A 25,037-nucleotide genomic window follows, 5' to 3' on the forward strand; every position below is an offset into this window, starting at 1 on the left:
CTTGCCATGCGACCAGATGTTCCACTTCTGAAAGAGGGAAAATAACTATATGGTGCAATCTACACACATATAAAAAGTGTTCTGAAAATGATCTTTTTTAAAAGCGTTTTTAAAAATACATTAAATTTTCCATAAGGCTCACCATTGCCATCTAGTGTCACATTGTATATTGCACCTAAACCACCCTTAAAACAATTTATTTACAGCTGTACCTTGGGTTACAAACACCTCAGGTTACAAACACTTAGGGTTACAAACTCTGCTAACCCGGAAGTAGTACCTTGGGTTAATAACTTTGCCCCAGGATGAGAACAGAAATTACGTGGTGACAGCACGACAGCAGCGGAAGGCCCCATTAGCTAAAGTGGTACCTCAGTTTAAGAACGGTTTCAGGTTAAGAACGGACCTCCGGAACAAATTAAGTTTGTAACCTGAGGTACCACTGTATAGCCAAGTCCTTTGATTCCAAAAGAACAAACAGAAAAAAAACAGTGTACCAAACAACTTCTTCTTAAAAAACTAAACAAAAAAACCCCTAGAAAACCAGACAAACTTGAAATGCTCAATTATTTCAACTACATTTTTTTTTTAGAGGGAGTGCTTTCTCTGAGCTCCCCTGCCAATGTTTCAGTTGTAAATTGCCTGGATATATCAAAACAATATTTGATTTTCTGTCACATAAAGTAGGTTTTGCCAAGTAAGGTTTACCAAACGTACAAAAATTATATGCATGGTGTCATATGACTAGCTCAGGATGAACCTAGCGTATGGTGTTTTTTTAAATAAAAAACAACAACCTGTGTGGTTTGCTTGCATATGAATTGTAATTACTGGAAAAATGCAGATTGGGGACTAATTTACATGTTTAGAATTTTATTATTTATTTATATCCTGCCTTTTTCCTTGAAAAAGTCTAAAGGCAGCTTACCGATAAAATAGAAACAGCAAAAACATAGTTGGGGGATCATTAAAACAAGTGAGCATTAATAGAATTAAAGCTATCTAATAAAACATACAGATAATTACAATGAAAACATCGCAGCACCAGCACATTAGTTCCCAAAAGCCTGTTGGAATGAGAAAGTCTTCACCGGGCAGCAGGACAATAAGGAGGAAGCCAGTCTAACTTCTCTAGGAATAAAAAGCACATGATTCAGCACTTCTGGCACTTTGCCACTTCACTGATAGGGGGTTGTATTTTAAATGTTCCGCCCTAACTCACTCCATACAGAAAGCTAGCATCTTTTGAGGGAAAGCTAGACTACACTGCTTCTGCCTGACCAGAACGTTGTGACATGGAGAGAATAATACAGTGGTACCTCTGGTTACGAACTTAATTCGTTCTGGAGGACCCTTCTTAACCTGAAACTGTTCTCAACCTGAGGTACCACTTTAGCTAATGCGGCCTCCTGCTGCTGCCGTGCCTCCGCCACGCAATTTCTGTTCTCATCCTGAGGTAAAGTTCTTAACCCGAGGTACTACTTCCGGGTTAGAGGAGTCCGTAACTTGAAGTGTCTGTAACCCGAGGTACCATTGTAATCCTGTTTTCTCACAGAAGTATGTGAACCTCTGTACCACCACTGCAACAGGAAAGAGCACGGAACGTTTGTACCAATAACTGTGAATCACTTTTGCACCAGGATCCACCTGCCTAGACCTGGAAAAATCTAAGCATGATGGGTAAAGTGGCCAAGCTCTCCAGGTTTGCCCGTGCATAGAAACTGCCTTTGCAATAGAAGTATGTCAAGTTGCAATGGGCAGAAGAGTTATGAAGCGTGAGCTGCAGGAAATGCAATAACTTTAAACTTAGGACATCTTTCACAAGTAATTTTACCACTGACCCAGAATGAACATGCTGAGCATTTTAATCACATATCTTCACTGTTCACAATTTCCGGGCCATTGTTTATATTTTCCAGCTTCTGGAGCTGTAAGGTCAAGGTCAAGGACCCCTGGATAGTTAAGTCCAGTCAAAGGCGACTATGGGGTTGTGGCGCTCATCTCACTTCAGGCCGAGGGAGCAGGCATTTGTCCACAGCTAGCTTTCCGGGTCAGGTGGCCAGCATGACTAAGCCGCTTCTGGAGCAACAGAACACCATGACGGAAGCCAGAGCACATGGAAACGCCGTTCACCTTCCCACTGCAGTGGTACCTACTTATTTATCCACTTGAACTGGTGTGCTTTCGAACTGCTAGGTTGGCAGAAGCTGGGACAGTGGTCCCACTCATCCCAGTAATGCCTTCATCTTTCCGAATTGATTCTGGAGGCGTATTTCTGGGTGCAGTAAATAAATAAATGAATGCATTTATCCCCCACTAATATATTCATTAAACTCTGTCATTCAACTGGCTGAGCGAGTTTTCCAAAGCACTACGAAAAGGTATGGTTATTGAAAACAGATCTCTCAGAAAAAAGAGGTGCTTTGCATTGATTTTCTTTTTTTAATGCAACGCTAAAGAGGCCCCCAGCTCCCTCCATGGTAACTAGTAAGAGCTGCCCTGCTACATCAGACCATAGGGCTATCTAGTTCAGCATCCTATGTTTCACAGTAGTCAAACTGGTATTTACAGAAAGCCCACAAGCAGGTCACGAGGACAATAGCACTCTCCCATTGTTGTTCCCTAGCAACTGGCATTCAAGAGAGATCTAGGAGGTAGCATATAGCCATCAAGACTGGTAGCTGTTGATAGTTTTTATCTTCCATGAATTTGTCTAGTCTCATTTTAGCCCACGTAAGCTGCTGGCCATCACTATTTCTTACGGCAGCAAATTCCATCATTTAGGTTTGTGTGTATGTGTGTGCTTGTGTGTGTGAAAAAGTACTTCCTTTTGCTGTCCTTATCTCCTTAACCATTCAATTGATGACCTTATGGCATACCAAGCAGCTTATATCAATCTCAACATTTCCAAAGCATGAACCACACACCTAAGTGCCTACACCTTGCTAATATAATGAAGTATGCTGAGTGTCAGTTATTAAATACTTTGCAAGGCTCGGTAACGTATTGGCAAATAAAATGCCAGCAGAGGCGTATATGAGCTTAGTTGCCAAACTCTTCATTGGGTCATGATGTTAAACTACAACAGCTTTCAATAACCTGGAGCCCCCCAGAAAGTTTGGAATACAATTGCTGTCAGACCAAGCCAGGATAGAGAACCCATGGATAGCACCCAGCTGACAAAGGCTGAACTACACCAACTTAGAATAAAGAATTTCAAACAGCAAAGAGAGAAATGACCTGCCTTCTGTACCACCAACTAGTTTTAGGTGCACAAAACTTTATTAAGAGCAGTTTCAGATCAGGAAATTAGCCTAGAACCTAGTAAGAGAAGTATGCATTTCTAAAGGGAACTTCATTTGCTTTTAATGAAGAATTTAGTATACATAATTTTTCGTTTAGTTGCTTTCTAACTGCAACTCGGAATAAGCCTTATGCTTACTATTTTGCATACACTGTGCAGAAATGCAGAACTCGGGCTCTCCCCTACATCTCTTCATCATCATGGAGAAACACAAGTTCCGCTTTGGCATGAGGGACAAAGCATAGACAGATGATGTATGAGTCACTTCTGCATCATCCCTTCCTCCTGCTTCTGTGCCAGATGCAGAGAGGTTGGCACTGGAGCATAACAGCAGCGACTCCCATATCCTTCCACTTCAGTTTCTACACAGTGCAGTGTTCTTCAGCCTTGGGTTGTAAGACTGTAACTTCCATCATCCTTGCCCATTGACTAAATTGACTGGGGATAAGGGGAGATGGAGTATTGCTGTATTGGAAAATACAGTCCAGTGTGCATTAAGTTATATGTATTTTTAACATTGATTATGTGCAAAGAAAAATTTGTTGGGAACAGTTTTAATCTCTCAGTAACATAATCTATAGATGGCTCTTAATAGTGTATCAGCAAAAACTTGTCAGCTTCCTGTAGCCTGGTTCTAGCTTCACAGGTCCTGTACTTCCCTTTTATCCAGTCCCAGATGGCTCTTTATGACTTCTAGTTCTTGAACTTGCACAACATCTGTGGAGAATCTGTGGACCAGCAGATGCGATTGGGCTCTTAACTCCTATAAACCCCAGCCAACATGGCCAACAGTCAAGAGCTGATGGGAGTTGTAGTCCAGCTACATATGGAGGGCCACAGATTCCCCGTTCTCGGTGCAAATGTTTGGTGCCGTGTTGTTACATGTACCTTTGCTATGCCTACTCAATAGAGCTAAGCAGACAATAGAATCTATTTTTAGATCAATACCCCTTTAAAAAGAAGAACAATTTGCTCAAAAGCCACAATGTACTAACCTCAGAACAATAGCCCTTGCCAACTGCAGTAATTCAAAGTAATTGTCGCAGCACAAAGTACAGGACACAAAATATGGAAAATGCAAAATATTGTCTGCTTCACAGAGAATTCAATATTTGTAAGGTTTCCTGTAGAATTGCTGTAAATTAGGGAAACAGCAATTTCTCCCCTAAAAATGGCTACATGTGTTATTCATATATTCTACTATCTGCTCAGTTTTTATCTGTAATATTGGTTTAATAAATTATGCAAGGTTACAGGGTAAATTCCAGGATCAAAGTACCCAAAGCTGTTAAGTTAAAGGCCACTTTCATTTATGTACCATATAAACAACATCAAAGTCCTACAATCTCTTATGTGATGTTTACTTGCAAGTTATGCTCCTTGCATTCTTTCTTGTCCCAGTACTTTTCCCTTTTCAAGTTGGAAGCAACACTGAAGCTTTTGACCACTTGGGCTGAATGGTTAAAAAGGACTCAACACTGGAAGCAGCAGGAAATCAGAACAAGTGTTTATATCATCATGAGCTCGCAAGTTACCAAGAGAAAGGAGATGGAGAGTCCTGAACTTATAAACATGCATGAGCCAGTTACAGCCAGCATAGAGCAAGCCTGATGGTTCTGATAATGCCTGCACCGTTGCTTTGCCATTTAACTTTTGGTTAAACATGCTGCATCACTTAAGATAAGCTTTGAAATAACTCGGTTGTCAGAGTTAAAAGTCCGTAATTTATAACCAAATCTCTTGTTAAACATTGGCCTAGTGTTCGCCTCAGCTTCAGTATTGCCCTCAGCTGCAGAGGAAAGCAATCAGGGCTCAAAGACCAAGGGAAAGTCTAGGTGCATGGTATCTACGTTATACAAGAATGCAGTATTTTAGACTCTGGACTTTTGTGCCATGTAAACAGTACAGACAGGAGCTTTTATTTATCGTTTCCACGCTGTTAGGTACTTGGCTGAATTTCCAAGTCATGAGTCTTTTCTTAGTTATCATGGAATGCCCAGGGGTTGTTTTTTTAAAAAACACACATTGAGTTACATGTGTTGCCAGGATGGTGCAGTAAACTTTTACCTCACCTAGTTACCGGTACTTTGCCTCCTAAGAGCTGCTGCCATTGTGATTTCTGTGAATAAGAAAGTCATGAAAAGCATTGCTAGCATTGTCAGTATGTGATAGGATGAATTTACCCTTCCCCCATTTGAGTATCATTCTTCCAAAAGTTAGCACTGAGTTCCTATTTCTATTTGAACATATCTAACTTGTGTATGTGGATGCAGTATTGTGCGCTTCCTGTTTTGTAACACTGCAACAACCAAGAAACGCCTCCTAAATTTAGGCTTCACCATGACATTGCCACATTCTCTTTCCAAGTGTAGCTTTATTAGCACCAAAGAGCATGCACTGCATAGACTCCCCTCCATCTGTAGAACTTCACAAGTTAAAACTAGTTAATTTCCCACCTAACAAAAGGCTTGGTCAAGTGCTTTGACTGGAGGTTGAGATATATATATATATATATATATATATATATATATATATATATAGTATATATATATATATATATATATATGCAGGTTTTGGTGTCTTCGGGTGTCTTCCCGTGTAAGAGTCGGGGTGTCTGTGCGACGTTTATATATATGCAGGTTTTGGTGTCTTCGGGTGTCTTCCCGTGTAAGAGTCGGGGTGTCTGTGCGACGTTTCGACGAGGTCTCACTCGTCATCTTCAGGCTGGTGCTTTCGGCTTCTTGTTACTGGAACAGAGCAGAATCTGGTGTTTGAGTTCCTATAAATACTGTTGAGGGGTGTGGTGTATAGCCTCCAACGTTCTGGGCAGAGAGGAAGTTCCTAGATTAGTGTGCCTTTTCTTCTTTTGTTCCTTAATTACTTGAGGGATATCTTGAGTGATTTCATGAGTGATATTCTGAATACCACTGGGTGGGTCATTAAGTGTAGATTAGTTGCTAAAGCTTTTGTGTCTTGACCTCTTGAGCTTGTGAAGAGTTTTTCTGAGAAGATGGCTGTGCTGCATTTAGTTGTGCTCTGGCTTGGCTTCGTGTATAGGGGCGAGCTGTGGTTTTGTGCCTTGTGCCAGCCAGATTTGTGTAGGGATTGCAGGGGGGTGCAGCATCCGGAGGTGCCACTATAGTCAACAGGTGACACTATAGTCAACAGTATTTATAGGAACTCAAACACCAGATTCTGCTCTGTTCCAGTAACAAGAAGCCGAAAGCACCAGCCTGAAGATGACGAGTGAGACCTCGTCGAAACGTCGCACAGACACCCCGACTCTTACACGGGAAGACACCCGAAGACACCAAAACCTGCATTCCTGTACCCGTGAAAATCTACGAAAGCATATATATATATATATATATATATATATATATATATATATATATCTAGTCCTGTGGTTGTATATTCGTGTTCTGTCTGTGCCTTAGGAAGACTTGCACAAAAGGTTAAACTGTCTTTATCAAATACTCCAAGCTCCTGAATAAAGTTTGCATTTAGCTTAACCTTTACACTTTATCTACCATATACTTTACTTTGACTTAGTTGATGGAATCACTGCAGGGCAAGGGGGCAAAACTAAACATTATCAATAGGTTATCAACTAGATTGTGCTCAGTATGGAAAATATGCATTGAGTGCATTTAAGTTTCCTTTTATCCGAAAGACTAATTCGCTTTTATTGGGTGTTTTTAAACATTTGCTGAAAGACCAGCTACTTTCTAAGGTAAACATCACTGTCAAACCCGATTCATTTTGCCATTAAAACAGCCTATGTCATTTATAATTCAGAATCTACCCACAAAGCCTAGCTCCACCATGGCTGATTCACCTAAAGCAGCTTACAAAATCCAGTTCTCTAATTGTTAATGCCCATCTCCATCCTCTTTTATTCTATTTTACACCCTGAATTGCTGGCAGGTACAGGTAGATGAAGTTAACCAGTTGCAAGCACCTTCATTTGGATCCTCCTAGGCTTTTCCACTGTCCAAGAGCAAAGAGCGACTAGCTGGGAGGGAGTTGTAAAGCAATGACATTTGGATCGAGTCATGCATGTGGTTATCTCATATTAACACTAAATGCAGACAGAAGCCTGCTCCTTATTTTATGCAAGCTTCATCTGCATCAAGCAATAGTGTGGTGTGAATGCAGAGAATACATAAAAGGGGGATAGGAAAGTTTCCAGGATCTTACTACCATGCTTGAACAATAGCTGCAGATACTTCATGAATTTGTCCTTTTAAAGTGCAACCATATGCACACTTTTGATCTTTTTTATGCCATTTACTTTGTATTGATGTTTCCATTGGCTTTAGAAATATGTATTAATACATGTTAATATGCTGTACACTGTCTCCTGACCATGTGAAGGCCATTATAGAAATATCTAAACAGGAGAAATATTGACAAAATGAATGTGAGGAAGCAGAGTGTCAGTGTAATTAAACATGTTTAACACTAAAAGCTATGTAGTATGGTTATGTTTTGTCATTGCGTAACAAGTGAATGTATGTAAAAATCTAATTAAATAATCAGAAATAAAATCATTTACACAATAAACTTCTGCTTGAGGAAATGTCCACTGTCTGCAGCTCTCCCCACCCCTCTGCCCTGTGGGAGGCTGCACAAGGATGGAGGTAACCAAGATGTGTCTGCTGGTGTCTTGATCTTTCTTGTAGTTAGCATTAATATGTAAGGCATGCAAATGAGGAACTACTGCAAAATTCTGTATATAAAAAAGTCCTTTATTAACCTGAATATATAAAAAAGACAAGTTGTCTACCATAATAGGAGTTCTTGCTTCATGTGGAAAGAAAACTTTTTACAAAGTGAAAAAATAAATACCTTTTGGAGTAAGGTTTATACGCTAATGTGCCATAAAAAAGTAGAGCTTTAATATTTTGACAAAATGTCTGTGCAAAGAAACAAATGCATACACACATTACTGCTACATTAAGGCAATATGAAAAGTATATTCAGAAAGTCTCAGTAAAGTGACTTTTCTAGCTTTCTTTTTAGCTAGTATTGCACCCAAACATGGTCATCTAGTTTTTAATATTTTGGAGCATTCACTAGCTGACCAAAGTCCAAAATGCCCAGGGACAGGGTTTGTGGTAGAAGGTAAGACGGTTTTAAGAAAGAATAATTTAACACAGCTGCATTTTAGAAAACCATATTAACATTATACTGTTTGAGAATACATTTCTCCCAACACAAGGCAGATAAAGAGAAACAACTGACTCTCGCAAGAGAAAAATGTTTAACAGATGTTCAAAGTTACTTTTTTAATGTAAGTATTTCAGCATTTTCTTCTCAGGAGGTGCCCAACAGGCTGCCAAATTTACTCAAAATCTTTATAGTAAATTTTGCAAGTTACCTATTTTTGATGAAACAAATACAACTATTTGCTTAAAGCTTTGCAATCTTAGGTTCTTAAATACAAAGATTTAAAAATAGTTTCTTCAGTGAGTCTAAAAGCAGAAACTAAGTTACTGTGAAATAACAGATGTAGATATTAAAAAACTAGTTTTCCTAAAAGATAAATGGAGTGATCATGCTAAATAAAGTAACTTTAAAAACAATATTTATAATTGCAAAAACAGGCAGTGTTGCCCTTGCTGGATACTACGGAGTAACTTTTCATCTTTCCTCCTCTCAGATTTTTTTTTGTATATTGCCATTTTATAAATAAATGTTGCTTCATGTGACATGAGGTTGTCTACAAGTCATTCACAGTTATACCCATAAAACAAATTCTCTGAACAGAGATCGTTCCCTATTCTCCCCTCCCTCCCCCCATAGTTTTGTTGCGGTCGTTTTGACTATAATTGCTGGCAGATGCTGAAGTGACTGCTCACCTTCACCATCAATGGAGTCGGAGAAAACATTAGTGCAGTATTTTGGAAGTACAAGATAGTTTAGAAGCTTGTATAGTGTACATCTTCCAGTGATAACAGAGGTCAGATTACGGTCAGATTAAGCAGGCTGGTGTGGGTAGGCAAATACACATGCTGGACGTGCTCTACTCGAGATCTGCAAACTGGACATGACTAGAAGGAAAAAACAAAAGTTGGAACATTTATCCACTGTTGTTAACAACTTTATGGCTAATATAAGGGTTTATCAGTTCACATAGCCTGAAGGTTCTAACACTGTTTTTCTGCTGATATATATTTAAGTTTTAAAAATACTTGTCACAAAAGCAAGCCTTAGCAGATTTATACGAATGTGTTCATAACTAGAACATATATGCTCCAGAATCTAAAGTAGAAATCATATGATCTCCATGTAAGTAGTACTGTTTAATTTCAAGATGCCACAAAATGTTGACAAATGTGAAGTTCCAAAGAATTTCAAGCTTATGCCTAATATTTTCAGCAATTTCACCAAAATCTGTGTTACTTATCTGGTAGGTCAAATTAGGCATTTGACAGGGTATTTTAACTACTACTAAGGAATATCTCCATCTTCTCTCAACAGTATGCCAAAGAGTCTAAGGCTATACACAGCTATTAAATGCTATGAACCGATGTTCCCTTCTATGTCTGTTTTGTCAACCGGTTTGAGAATTTGTTTTAAGTATGGAGAACAGCAAAATACTTGGAAAGGTAGTGACTCAGTTGTCACATCACATTATAGCATAGCTTAAAGCCAAGTAAGGCTTAACAGAAATGAACTGCATTCTGGTGCACTACTTGCTGTGACACCATGCTATGAATATGACAAGCCAGAGAATGGCTTGCTGTGAGGTCCAAACTTGGGCTTGCCAGTGTTTGGTTTTTGGCTTACCACTTACGGTTCATTTGGCCAAACAAGCCAGAAGCCCAAGTTTGGAAATCACAAGTCAAGCTCTGGCTTGTTCCTTTGCAACTGGGCCGGACCCTGCGATCACCGTATGAGGCCCTTCTTCATGTGCCCTCACCACGAGGTACAGAGGGTGGCAACATGAGAATGGGCCTTTTCTTTTGCATTTGGATTTGTTTTTCTAAAGTCCTATACTCTGACTTAATGAGGGAATGAACAGGAAGGTGATGGATGGAAAGCGAAAAACTGTATTAGAGGCAAGGAATGGAAGATCTCGCAGGGTGGGAAGCTGGAAGAAAAAGTTCCCAGGTGAGAGATGGGAGGGTCCATCCACTTTTATGTGACACAAGGGTTAAGATTTATCTCTGAAAGAGGACTTGGTATTGTCTTCTTTTCTTTAGATTTTTTTTTTATTGTATCATATGCTGAAAAGTTTCAATTTTATTTTTTTTAAAAGGAGGGAGGGAGAGAATTGTCCTTTTCTGCAGTGGCTCTGTTTGTGGAATGCTCTCCCAGCACCTTCACTACATATCTTTAGGCATCAGGCAAAAATGTTCCTCTTCTCCCAGGCCTTTGGCTCATTAAACAATCTATGACTTTTTAAAAAGTGGGTGGGTGGGTGCACGCACAGGGGAAGGCTATTGCTTTGTTTGCTTTCATTATGTATTTTTGTGTTTTTATACTCTAATCTACCCTGTGATACTGAGATGAGAGGCGGTATATAAATCTGATAAAAATAATGCAGCAGCAGCAAGGGAGGAGAAACATGATTAGAGCATAATGTATCAGCCCACTGCTCATTCACATTAAGCCACAGTTGTTTTATACTATGCTTTCATTTACTGTAGAAATCAGACCAATAATTTAACATGAGATTCAATGTTGTTGTAATGAGCTTTATAATTACCTGTAATTGTGCAGCACATGACTCACAGCACACGGTGTGACCACATGGACAAAATGTTGAATTTATTTCTTCTTCACAGCATACCATACATAGTAGGGATTCTTTAAGCTTCCGTAACTTTTCTTGAAGGGCTTTCATCTGCTGGCAGTTGAGACCTTCACAGCTATCACAGTTCATACTGCTTTCTGAAGACTTAAGGGGAGAACTGGGCGGGCTCTGGTCGCTTCTCGAAACAAGATCCACAATGCCAGCATTGTAAAGGGCTCGCCTTGCATGATCATAAGCTTCCTTAGATGTCCGCTTAATATCAAACACATACTTTTTGCCGAGATTAATATTCTCATTCAGGAACAAGGATGCTAAATGGCCCTTTAAGTCTCGACTGTACTGCATCATAACAGCACTAGTAACAGTGTCACACCTACAAGAATGGGGGGAAAAACCAAGTATAACTCAGTCAAACTGAACAAAAAGGTGAAATAATAGGTTCTGTTTATTCAAAGAATTCTAATACTGTAATTGCAATGAGAACATGGAAGACTATTCTAAAAACAAAACAGCATTCCTAGTTTGAATACTTCCATTCCCTAAAAGAGAATAGTTTGAAATGGGTTGGTATAAGTTTGTTAAACCAGAGTTGCATGAGAAATTAATTTAATGGTATGTTTAGGAAGTGTTAACTTTATTTTGTGTTCATACAAGAGGTTTCTTCAAGCACTTCTTCCCACTTCAGATATAAAAGAATATTTCTAACCAAAAAAATTAAATCCACTCCGGAGGCCGCAGAATAAAATGAAACCTTTTATTTCACAAATATTAAAGTTTACACTATTGTTATATCAACTAAAAAGAGAAACTTAAGCACTTATGCAGGAAATATTTGATGCATTTGAAACTGGATTTGTTTTCTAGAAATACAAACCTGTAAAATGCATGTGTTTCTGTTATCGCTCTGTACAGTCCACTAGCTGCTCTGGTGCTGACCATCTTGAAAAGGTGAACTATGCTATTGCCAGATTCCTTTGTGACAGTCAAGTACACATTCTTTCCAGACTGCGTTGCCATCTGAACAACTGGGTATGCAATCCTGTAAAGAAGGCAAGTATGTTAAAGAACAAGTCCTGAACTGAGAGCCTAAAAGGACTCTGAGGAACAACTACAGGCCAGCTATAGTTTGGCAGGGTACATTTAAGGTTAATACTAAGCTAGAACAATATAGCTCTTTAAATTTATTTATTTAATAATATATAACCTACATAACAAGTGTTTCCAAAGCGTAAAGCTAGATTATGAAGAGAACAGCGTAAATAGCAAAAATATACACAAGTATAAAAAGGTCTTTAAAACATTAAATTACAAGATCCTGTGTAGTATAAAATGTAAAATGGTTCGTTACTCTTCAGAGAAAGCCCACTTAAAAAGTTAAGTTTTCAACAGTCATCTGAAAGCAAAAATGTTAGGTGCTGTTTCCACAAAGCTGGAGTCACAACACTAAAGGCCTGGTTTCTAGTTCATGTCAGGCAGACCTCTGGAGCATAACGAATCCTTAACAATGCCCATTTGGAGGAATGCAATTGTTAGGTAATGATATATGCGTCAAGGCACTCTCTTAAGCAATCTGGTTCCACATCATGCACTACTGGAAAGAAACAAAGCCACCTACAACCATTTCGACAGCTTAATCTATAGCACACGGGGGTGGGGAATCTCGAGCCCATGGACATGATTAGGCATGGCAGTCCTTGCCATTCGGCCCTTGAGATGCCCATCTGCCCATATATGACATGAGGTAAGAGCAGGTAAAGTCAGTGCTTGGATGAATGGGGCTTTGCATGCACTATTAATCTGCTGCTTGTAAAGACCCAAATGGCTGAGGATCACCTGACTGCTGGGCACTTGGGAGGTGTGGGGTTGGCGAAGGGGAAGTCCTATTGGAGAAGTGCACCCAGGTGAAGTTGAGGGTAAAGAACAGGTAACAATGGTTGAATCACAACAGAGGTGTATCCCCCACAACTCTTCTGAACCTTTTAATGCAGTTTAGTAAGCATTTATTACCTGTTGATGGGAGTGAAGTCATCTTTACACATGGCAATACCCTCAGGACCAATTCCAATAAAAAGTTTCTGCCCTTCACTGTCTCTAACAGAATGCCATTCCACCCCATAGTTCTCCAGTGTTGACACAATCTGTAAAACTTGATACTCTGCTGAAGCTTGGGTGAGGCCTTCAAGTTCCTTATGCTTTGCAGTAATACTGTAGGTAACCAAAAGTTGAGAATAGGTTCGTCATTCAGCCATGCATAAGCAAGGTAGAGTGTTTAAAGACATATTCAATCAACTTCATGAACATTTTATAACTTTTAATGATTTACAAGATTTAAATACTGGCTTTTATCAAGAAGATCTCAAACGTTATGAATTTTATAGATTTATTTGTAATGATACATTGTTAAGTATATTTTTTGTCTTTATTTAAATGTAACTAAGTATGGTATTACATAATATTCAGAATTAAGGTTTTACATGGTAACACATTAAACAGTTGTTGGTAAGATTAGGTGCCTTTTGAGAAAAGCGAAATTAAAAAAAATTGTTGAACTATGAATGTGGCTTCATGCTTTAAAAAACTCAAACACTAATTGAGGAACAATCTCACCACACTTAAACAATTATAAATCTTTACTCAGTTCAATAGGAGATGTAAACATTTTCAAATTCTCCTGTTGAGACCTGCCTTTTAAAAAAATATTTTATTTAATCAGTCAGTCTAAGAATCAGGAAAATATATTATGGTAACACACAGGTAACATATAGATTCAAAATTGAAATCCTTAAATATCATGAGTACTACAGAAAATGAAGAAGTCTTAGATATGACTGTGTTAGCATAAATCCTGCAAATAAAAATGTGTGGTTTGCAACTGCAGTGGTTTTGCCAATAATATGCATCTGAACAATTATTTCAGCCATGGTAATGTTCTTAGGAAACAAACCCTCTTACCTGTCCAAAACAGTAGTGGTAAGCTCCTTTGCACAGAACTCTTCATAATGATATTTGGCGGTATTTTGATTATAATCACCAAACTTCAACTGGGCAAGTAGTGCACTAAGTTCAATTGCATGTTCAGAAGAACACTGAAGATTACCAGCCAGAAGATCCTCCTCTATATGCAAGAAAAACATGTGCCTAAAAGGAAATTAATTTAAAAGGAAATTAATTTAAAAAGTATTAAGTCATATTTAGCAAAATATGTGACAGAAATAGGTCTGCTCCTTCTTTTAAAATTTCATAGAATCATAGAATCATAGAATCATAGAGTTGGAAGAGACCACAAGGGCCATCGAGTCCAACCCCCTGCCAAGCAGGAAACACCATCAGAGCACTCCTGACATATGGTTGTCAAGCCTCTGCTTAAAGACCTCCAAAGTAGGAGACTCCACCACACTCCTTGGCAGCAAATTCCACTGTCGAACAGCTCTTACTGTCAGGAAGTTCTTCCTAATGTTTAGGTGGAATCTTCTTTCTTGTAGTTTGGATCCATTGCTCCGTGTCCGCTTCTCTGGAGCAGCAGAAAACAACCTTTCTCCCTCCTCTATGTGACATCCTTTTATATATTTGAACATGGCTATCATATCACCCCTTAACCACCTCCTCTTCTCCAGGCTAAACATGCCCAGCTCCCTTAGCCGTTCCTCATAAGGCATCGTTTCCAGGCCTTTGACCATTTTGGTTGCCCTCCTCTGGACACGTTCCAGTTTGTCAGTGTCCTTCTTGAACTGTGGTGCCCAGAACTGGACACAGTACTCCAGGTGTGGTCTGACCAGAGCAGAATACAGTGGCACTATTACTTCCCTTGATCTAGATGCTATACTCCTATTGATGCAGCCCAGAATTGCATTGGCTTTTTTAGCTGCCGCGTCACACTGTTGGCTCATGTCAAGTTTGTGGTCAACCAAGACTCCTAGATCCTTTTCACATGTACTGCTCTCAAGCCAGGTGTCACCCATCTTGTATTTGTGCCTCTCATTTTTTTTGCCCAAGTGCAATACTTTACATTTCTCCCTGTTAAAATTCATCTTGTTTGTTTTTGCCCAGTTCTCTAATCTGTCAAGGTCGTTTTGAAGTGTGATCCTGTCCTCTGGGGTGTTAGCCACCCCTCCCAGTTTGGTGTCATCTGCAAATTTGATCAGGATGCCCTTGAGTCCATCATCCAAGTCGTTGATAAAGATGTTGAATAAGACCGGGCCCAAGACAGAACCCTGTGGCACCCCACTAGTCACTCTTCTCCAGGATGAAGAGGAACCATTGATGAGCACCCTTTGGCTTCGGTCAGTCAGCCAGTTACAAATCCACTGAGTGGTAGCATAGTCAAGACCACATTTTACCAGCTTCTTTACAAGAATATCATGGGGCACCTTGTCAAATGCCTTGCTGAAATCAAGGTAGGCTACATCCACTGCGTTCCCTTCATCTACCAGGCTTGTAATTCTGTCAAAAAACAAGATCAGGTTAGTCTGACATGACTTATTTTTCAGAAATCCATGCTGACTATTGGTGATCACAGCATTCCTTTCTAGGTGCTCACAGACTGTTTGCTTAATGATCTGCTCCAGAATCTTCCCTGGTATTGATGTCAGACTGACTGGGCGGTAATTATTTGGGTCCTCTCTTTTCCCCTTTTTGAAAATAGGGACAACATTTGCCCTCCTCCAGTCTGCCGGGACTTCGCCTGTTCTCCAGGAATTCTCAAAGATGACTGCCAGTGGTTCTGAGATCACATCTGCCAGTTCTTTTAATACTCTTGGATGCAGTTCATCTGGCCCTGGAGACTTGAATACATCTAAACTAGCCAAATATTCTTGTACTATCTCCTTAGTTATTCTGGGCTGTGTTTCCTTTGCTGAATCATTTGCTCCAAATTCTTCAGGTCGGGCATTGTTTTCTTTATCGGAGAAGACTGAGGCAAAGAAGGCATTGAGGAGTTCAGCCCTTTCTGTGTCCCCTGTTTGCATTTCACCATCTTCTCCTCTGAGTGACCCCACTGTTTCTTTGTTCTTCCTTTTGCTACGAACATACCCATAAAAGCCCTTTTTGTTGCTTTTAACCTCTCTAGCAAGCCTGAGTTCATTCTGTGCTTTAGCTTTTCTGACTTTGTGTCTACACGTGCTGGCTATTTGTTTGAATTCCTCTTTGGTGGTTTCCCCCCTTTTCCATTTTTTGTACACATCCTTTTTTAACCTTAATTCAGTTAAAAGTTCTTTAGATAGCCACCCTGGCTTCTTTAGGCACCTTCCATGTTTCCATCTCATTGGTATTGCCTGACGTTGTGCTTTTACTATCTCCCTCTTAACAAACTCCCAGCCATCATGAACTCCCTTTCCTTTTAGTATTGTTGTCCATGGGATCTCACCCAGCACTTCCCTAAGTTTTATGAAGTCGGCTTTCTTAAAGTCAAGAAATTGAGTCCTAGTATGCTTGGCTGCTCCTTTCCGCTGTATAGTAAACTTCAGAAGAGCATGATCACTCGTGCCTAATGATCCTTCCACTTCTACCCCACTAACCAGGTCATCGACATTGGTTAGGACCAGATCTAAAATGGCTGTTCCTCTTGTTGCTTCTCCCACTTTCTGGACAATGAAGTTGTCTGCAAGGCCAGTGAGGAATCTGTTTGACCTTATGCTCTTGGCTGAGTTTGACGTCCAACAAATATCCGGGTAATTGAAGTCCCCCATTACTACTATCTCCCTTCCTTTTGCATGCTTGGCCATCTGCTCCTTCTTTTAAAATTTACAAGATATTGTTCTGATTTCCCTATCTGTAAGAATTGGAAAATAAATTACAGAATACCTCAGTGATATAGAATAAATTGAAAGCCTGATTCATCTTGAGACATTGAAATAGAAAGACAGTATTAAAGATGAAGTTTTAGTTGAAGTGAGTGAACAGAACAGCATCTATTCTAAGTTTATTTCCAGGAAGGAACAGGAGTTTAGTCAGGGGAAAGGTCCTTTGCATGTGACTTCACATATTACTGAAGGATGATGGCAACTTACAATCATGAGGCACAATAAAACCCACTATGAATTGTTGAGGATACCTCCTCTGAAGATCAATGGTTTTAAAGGCATAGCAAACTGAAGGCTTTAAGGTAAAGAAAGGCAAAGATTTGAACTGCCCCACCATCACAGCTGCATTGCCAGTTCAACACATACCGAACACACATAAGCTGGCAGAGGTTGGCTTGTCTGTACTGAGTGTTTCTCAGATATTAAGGAGGTCCCTTCTGCACTATACACTTAAAGCAGTATCATACCACTTCCCCAAAGCAATATCATAGCCTCCCCAAATAATCCTGTAAACTGCAGTGAGACTAGTTAAAGGTAAAGGTAAAGGTACCCCTGCCCGAACGGGCCAGTCTTGACAGACTCTGGGGTTTGTGCGCCCATCTCACATCTATAGGCCGGGGGCCAGCGCTGTCCGGAGACACTTCCGGGTCACGTGGCCAGCGTGACAAAGCTGCATCTGGCGAGCCAGCGCAGCACACGGAACGCCGTTTACCTTCCCGCTGGTAAGCGGTACCTATTTATCTACTTGCACCCGGGGGTGCTTTCGAACTGCTAGGTTGGCAGGCGCTGGGACCGAGCAGCGGGAGCGCACCCCGCCGCGGGGATTCGAACCGCCGACCTTTCGATCGGCAAGCCCTAGGCGCTGAGGCTTTTACCCACAGCGCCACCCGCGTGAGACTAGTTAGGAGATCCCTATTCCCTTCCCCTATTCCTTTTCCCGTGGGACGCGGGTGGCGCTGTGGGCTAAAGCCTCAGCGCCTAGGGCTTGCCGATCGAAAGGTCGGCGGTTCGAATCCCCGCGGCGGGGTGCGCTCCCGCTGCTCGGTCCCAGCGCCTGCCCACCTAGCAGTTCGAAAGCACCCCCGGGGGCAAGTAGATAAATAGGTACCGCTTACCAGCGGGAAGGTAAACGGCGTTCCGTGTGCGGCTCTGGCTCGCCAGAGCAGCGATGTCACGCTGGCCACGTGACCCGGAAGTGTCTGCGGACAGCGCTGGCCCCCGGCCAATAGATGTGAGATGGGCGCACAAACCCCAGAGTCTGTCAAGACTGGCCCGTTCGGGCAGGGGTACCTTTACCTTTATTCCTTTTCCCAGGAGACTGTGCTATGAAAGGGGTATTAGTCTCCTAACATCTCTCAAAACTCTTAACAAACTTTAGTTCCCAGGATTCACTGGGGGAAGTCATGACTGTTTAAAGTGATATGCTACTTTAAATGTACAGTGTAAATGGGGCTGAGGGGAATAAGAAATCTGTCATGAGCAGTGTTAGAAACAGATATGAAAGCTAGGAAATAAATGGCACCTTAAACCTAGGTTGTGGGTGCCACAATGGAGTGCCTAGGTGAGCTTTTTTTGTAACAAGAATACAAAGCTGAAAATGAATGAACTGCAGCTAAAATCTTAAGTTCATTTTTACATGGCCTAGTCCTCACCTGAAGACTACAAAAAACAAAGCCATACTTCCCCTGCCCACCTCCCTAATATTCTTATGAGGGTCTCTTCTCCAGTCTTCAGAGAATGGCTGGAAGTGGGGAGGCAGAAAAAGGTCCCCCTTTTCTTCCAGTAGTGGCAGTTTTAATCTGAAATCTTAGGCTCAGTACTGCACCCAGAGCTCAGAAACTGCTTGCATTAATGAAATTCCCTTTCACAAAACGTGCTTAAAATAATGGGGTTGTTTTGAACACTGGTTATGAGTCTATAATATTCTATTAAGTATCTGGTGATAGACCATTACTGTAGTTGTCTCACATATCAAATTAGAAATACTGTTGCACCTACTAATATATAAGTGTATTGTGAATCAGATCTTGCCCTCCTTCTAGTTCAGAAGTGGAAAGATGGTGGTGAGGACTTTCTCTTGGAAAGATCTGTTGCAGAATTAAGATCCTTTTTAATAATTCCTTTTAAAATCATAACTGAATATTCTGGCTAATATTGGTTATAACTCATGGGACTGCAGGTAAGACAATCGCCCACTAATCTGCGAGGGAGTTATAGTACAAGATAGATGCCAGCTTCTGTGCAAATAACTCTTGTCAATAATGCTAAGTTTTTATTAGTTTACCAGTAAAATAGAAAACCAATTTTTAAGTTTAAAATACATGGATCAGAATCTGAAAGAGTCTTCTTTCCCCCTTGAACCTTACCCCAGAGCCCAGCGGCCCCTTTTGAGTAGAATGGAATGGGAATGGCGGGATTGCCAACTGCTCCCCCCCAATGCACATTTAGTAGTGCACTGAGGCAGTAAGCCACTGTTTGAGCAGAATGTCTCAGCTTTATGGGGGGAAACAGAAGCCGATGGCACCTTGTACGCCTCCTTCTGGCAACTCCTGCACCCAAGTTGGTGCCACAGGTTTTGCTCTGCTTTCATTTGGACCACATCAGCGAGGCCAAGGGAGGGGTCCTGACTTCTGCGCAGCCCAGGACCCTCCATACACACTGTCCAGGCTTGCACCCTGGGAAGGTCACTTTGGTGCTAACACAGCTGTTTGAAGGCACACTCCATTGTCTCTTGAGACACATGGATGCCAACAACAAAAGGGAGGAAGATTTATCTAGATCAATGTGTAAGAATCTGAGCAGGTGGAGAGTACTGTGGTTTGTAACACAAGACCTTTTATTTACTTCCTAAAATTTATACACTGCTTAACTGTAAAGAAAACAACAACCTCAAAGCGGTTTACAAAAAGGTAAAACAATAAATCTGCCAAGAAGAAGAATCACCCTCAACAATTTAAGACTTTCAAAAAGTTAAATTAACAATAGGCTAAAGACAGCTTAAAACTCACAAACATTTTCTAAACATTAGGGCAAACTTGTCTAGAGAAAAATGTTTCAGCAGGCACCAAAAGGAGTATAGTGAAGGCACCTGCCTGGCATCAATAGGCAGGGGTTCCAAAATGTAGGTGTTTCCACTAAAATATTTTAGTTCCTATAAATGTGGAATGGGTACTATGTGGCACCCACCTATAACAGTGCCATTTCTGTCAATATGGTTGAGTGGGCATATATGCGGTAAGGCAATCTCACAGGTATCTAGCCATGTAAATTGTATTAAATTGTATTTAACATTGTGTTTTAATTATTGTAACCCACTCTGGGACCTTAGGGTGAAAAGCGGGTAATAAACTATTATTACTGTCATATTGTACAAGGGCAGAGGCGGCAAGATTCCCAAGCTTTGTTCATCATTGTCGATTGATAAGGGAAGGAAAAGCTTGTTAAACTATGCTTCATGTAGCTATATGGATTCAACACTTTTTTCAGCAACCACCACAAGATTTAATTGCACTTGGGCAAGACAGAACACTTACCTAGACAAAATATATGTAGACTGCAAATTACAAGTGTGAACTGTACTGTACATGCAAATTCAACAAGCCAGTTTTAATGCAGCAAGCTGTTTGAAACAAATTTAAATAACTCACTAGAATGGCCAGAATTCTGATTTTATCTCTTCGGAGATCAAACTGAACTTTAGTTCTTAACTAAAAAGCTAATACACTAGATGTTAGAAAGTAAAATGGAATTAATGGTTTTGTCATATCCTTAATTATAGTAGCTGTTTAATTTCTGACCACTCACTACAAAAAACAAATTACTTTATTCCAGTATTCTAAATGTATCACTACTGAACTTTAACAAGTTTTAAAGGATAAAATTTAATATAAGAAGTTTCACATATTTACTCAACGTCAACAATGCTTACTATTCCAAAAGTAGACAAAAGTTTAGACTTGTTACTTCTTCACAAAAAGCCTCGACCACAAAAGCAGAACTTTCTTCCCTGAAGCAACCATTTCAGACCAATCAGGAGTCGAATTTCCCCAGAAACTCGGCTTTCTTCCAATGCAGCAGTCACCGATTCCATAGAACAGCCTGGCAGCTATTAACAAGGGTTACTTTCAGTCAATGACCTACAGTTACATTGTTGTTGCTTCTCTAGAGCAGCCGCCACACATCCTTCAGTGCTGCCTTCACTGTTAGCAAGTAAAACACAGCCACACCCAGAATAAGTTTTGAGACTAAACTTTCTCATTGCAACTCATTTCTGAACCTTGGATTTCTCGATTACTATCCTGTTTTTATCTAAAAACAAACTACCAGGCAGCTCCATGAAGCTTCCCTGAATTCCCTGGAATAAATCCAAACTCAAAACAATTTCCAATTATATAGATGGCTTCCCAACACCCTGGCACAATTCCTTTTAAAAGTTAAAGTAATTACAGGAGCATCTTAATTAAAGTTTTTTTGTTTCTTCTCCCCATCCCCCACTTTTTACAATATTCAGGTACCAGAATACTGTAAAAACTATGTATCCTGAAGCATTTCAACTTAGCACATGGACTTGGAATAAAGGTGTTCATATTTAAGACCATGAAATTTCAGCTGACACACTGTTTGGGCTTCTTTTCCTGGTTATAAATTACTATAGTAGAATATGGGCAAATGTAATAACAATGATTTGCTACTGTGGAAATCTAGGTTTGAAGAATTATTCAACCTATTAATTAAGTAAAACAGCAGAACAGCAATCACAGTTTCACACTTAATGTCATGTTCTCAAGCCTATTAAAAGCAGTTTCACGGGTCAAGTCAAATCAAAACAGACCATTACGTCTTCAAAATCCAATCTAATTCAAATTTATGTGGAGAGTGCTCTAGGGTTGAACTCTTGAAATTTATAATAGCCAGCTCTCACATCTCTCACACACATATACAAAACTTCCATTTACAAATACATATTCACACAATGGTTGATACTTCAAAAGAATAACCTAATCTCAGTACACTGTTTTCTACACAAACAATATGCAAATACAAGGGAACTGATCCTGTCACTGCTCTCAAACTGATGCCTATTCTTTTTCAATAGCACAGACTAAGTGAGGATGAAACTTCAACATTGAATCTCTTAAGCCTGGAGGACTATACACTACAACAAAGAGAATGGGTTTCCCCCCATATTGGTACTCTCATTCTTTGGAACTTGCCAACATTCATAGCCTTTCAAAGCAGTTCAGAAAACTGTTGCTATATTAACATATGACAGGATGGAACTCCTGGTCTTCACTTTGCAAGTCTAGCACAAAAAATGTGTGAGTGTTAAGGTTTAAAAGTCCCAGACAGCTGTAAGCCAGATTTTGCACAGTAACTGTAACAGAATGAAAAATATCCCCAAGTTATAATGCACAGCATTGTTTTCTTAAAAGTAAAATATTAACCAAAGTGATTCATGTAAGAAATATTGTTCCATCACATGCAATGAAAGCTTTTGAAAACATGATACACAATACAGGAGGTCTGTGCACTTAAAAAAAGAAAAGAAGATGCAGCCTGAATATTAAAAAGCTGTACGGATTATTTCAGAAGTATTTTAGTCCATAAAATATTAGCAGCCCTGCCATCCCATGAACCTAGCAGCATCCAGATTCGCAAGCTGCCTGCCTAACAAATAGTTAATTCATTGTTACATTAGAATAACATTATGTAGAAAGCATGAGAACAGCATAAATGCATTCATGGAAGAGTTGTGATTATCTGCACCCATCTATAGCAGGCTACAGTTTGGAAGTGAGCATTTTTCTACAAGAAAATGTATTTTAATAAAATCTCACCATGCTACTGAAACATTTCATCTTAAGAATTATATGGCTGGGTGAAATTTTACCATGAAGGCTACCTAAATAAGCCCCATAGGGAATAAAGGTGGCATCTTCCAAGTGCATTTTAAAAGTGTAATTACACGATTTTTGTCAGTGTTTGAATTCAAGTGTAAGCTTAAGATAGCTACATACTTCCTAAAGGGAGAAACCAGCTGTTTTCTCTTTGTGGTTTGAAGCATGGCCTAAACTTGTTTGAAACATTACTGTAATATGATATCAGAGCTCTGTAAACTGAAACACTGGGTGGAACAGTTTCCTGCTATGAACATTTTAAAACGACCTGCAATAACACTGCTAAGAGGTTACTATCGGGCAAACACTTTGTGTTACTTCCACTTGTAGAAAGGCTCCTATAATTGCAGGAGGTACTACCCAGGCCTATATATGAACATACACTGCTATGGTATGTTTTATTCCCCTTAACAAATACTATTTTACAATAAGACCTTAGCTTCAGATTCAGTTCTACAGACACATTCATGTCACATTCTAAACTTCTACTGGAGAGTTGCATATATTGAAAATAAAGTATGAACAGGTCTCACTGGGAGTTCTTTCTTACCTTGTCTGTTCTTGCAATATGAGATGGGGCTCCACAAAGAACTTGACACGTAGTTTCAGTCTGTAAGGAGGCAGACCATCCATCTGCTGGGATATTCTATTTCGCAAATTAAGCCACAAATTCTCTCCTTTGCTGCCTGTGAACTGGAGTCCGAAGTAATCAACTTCTATAATGCCCAATCGTCTACAAACCTATGATTAAAAATTGGAGCATCATAAAAGTTAGTACAAGAATCATCATGAAGTAGCGTGGCAAGACGTTGTTTAGCAAACTACACGAAGTCCACAAAACAATATGCCACTTGATACTGGTGGAGCTGATAAACAAGCATATACTACAAAATGACAAACTAAATCAGATTGCTCTTAGGGTGCCAGAACCAACACCTCATACCTAAAGCTTGTAGAAAGAATGACCCTTCTGTGCAAGAACATTCACCATGTTGTAAACACCAAATCCAAAGACTTGGGTCTCCTGCCAAAAACATGTACAGTTGGGTGAACGTTCTGGGTTAAATGAGCATAAACAATGGGCGCAGCTGGACCACTGCATAAAACCCTGAACTTCTCCATGCACAGGTTGAAAGCAGACGGTTCAATCAATCCCACGCTCACATGTGCCATGGACATTTACACCACGTGGTGCCAACGAAAACTAGAGCCTTGCAGGGTTCAGTTGCCTGCCGCAACAAATCTAACGATTAGTCCACATGCCTTGCCAAGCACAGTATTCCCCATGCAGGGGCGATACATTTTGGGGGGGGGCAGTCAAGTCACCTGCCATCGCCCCTGCAAAGTGCCACGTGGCTAATGCTAGTAAAAGGGGGGGGGATTTCAGGATGTGGGATGCGGGGGGGGGGAGCCGCAGCTCAGTAAGCAACGCGTGGGAGGCAGTCAGAGCAGCAGCGTCGCTGCAGGCTCCGCAGCTCCGAGGCCGTTGCACCCCCCTCCCCTTGCCTGCATCCCCCCCATCCCGATCCCCAGCTGCTCTGTGTCCAGTCCCACCTAGCACGAGAAGAGGCGGCGGCTCTCGTTCGGAGAATTTCGAGGCGGAGCAGAGAGCGCGCGAGAGCGTCGCGGCTCGTGGGTCGCGAGCTCCTTCAACGACCATTCATGAACCAACGGCGGGTTGCGGGAAGGGGGGGGGGAGAGAGCGGGCGAGAGAGAGCGAACGCGCGCGGCTCTTCACCTGGTCGAGGCAGTCTTCGCCGTTGGCCTTGGCCTCTACCTCCACCTCCATCACCACCGCGTCCGGCCTGGTCACATAGCACAGCATGGCCGCTGCCTTGTCGCGAAGACGCGCACCGAAGAGCCCCGGCTGCCTCGCGGCTGCCCACCACCACCGCCCGCCAGCCCGCGCCCTCCCCCTGCGCTCAAACCTTTTCGTGCTTTGAGGCGAGCGGCAGTTGGCGCTCCTATATCTCTCCTCGGCGCGCTCCCCTCCCTCCTCAGCCCCCGCCCTCCGAACGAAAGCGAACCAATGCGCGCACGCTGCTCTATTTACATGCAGCCGTCCGAGCCAACCGAAGCGCCGGGGGAGGGGGGGTGGCGGTTTGTTATTGCCAGGATAGCCTCATAGAGGTTGGCAGAGGGTATTTGAGGTTTCCGATTGCATATCGTAGGAGCTCCATGTGCGGGGCAAGAAGGGTGGAATCGAATAGGAATCGGTGAAAAAAGTGAAAGGGAAACAGGCACGGTTTATGTGCCATAGACGATGCCCGATG

The 25,037-nt window shown here is 41.0% G+C and overlaps 1 protein-coding gene across 2 annotated transcripts; it reads right to left on the minus strand.

The window, feature by feature from the left end:
• Positions 1-8,034: 8,034 nt before the first annotated feature.
• Positions 8,035-24,688, minus strand: MYLIP (myosin regulatory light chain interacting protein). 2 transcript variants are annotated; one of them, XM_082234543.1, is made up of 7 exons: positions 24,503-24,688; positions 23,315-23,505; positions 14,022-14,207; positions 13,077-13,274; positions 11,944-12,108; positions 11,022-11,442; positions 8,035-9,360 (listed from the first exon to the last, which is right to left on the minus strand). In XM_082234543.1, exons 1-7 carry the CDS (start codon positions 24,587-24,589, stop codon positions 9,271-9,273), a joined length of 1,338 nt encoding a protein of 445 aa, XP_082090669.1. In that variant the 5' UTR covers positions 24,590-24,688; the 3' UTR covers positions 8,035-9,270. The 2 variants fall into 2 exon arrangements, with proteins under 2 accessions (XP_082090669.1, XP_082090670.1); XM_082234544.1 differs by lacking the exon at positions 24,503-24,688 and adding an exon at positions 23,708-23,730.
• Between the last annotated feature and the right edge of the window lie 349 nt (positions 24,689-25,037).

The sequence above is a fragment of the Podarcis vaucheri genome, assembly GCF_965113315.1.
Source record: "Podarcis vaucheri genome assembly, chromosome: 8".
Lineage (NCBI taxonomy): Eukaryota > Metazoa > Chordata > Lepidosauria > Squamata > Lacertidae > Podarcis > Podarcis vaucheri.

Excerpts from the sequence above, each read along its gene's own strand:
- MYLIP (XM_082234543.1), bottom strand. The coding sequence starts at position 24,589 with ATGCTGTGCTATGTGACCAGGCCGGACGCGGTGGTGATGGAGGTGGAG. Across the intron at positions 14,208-23,314 it reads ATATTGCAAGAACAGACAAG|GCACATGTTTTTCTTGCATA; the intron begins GTAAGAAAGAAC and ends ATTTCCTTTTAG. Across the intron at positions 13,275-14,021 it reads ACCACTACTGTTTTGGACAG|TATTACTGCAAAGCATAAGG; the intron begins GTAAGAGGGTTT and ends GGTTACCTACAG.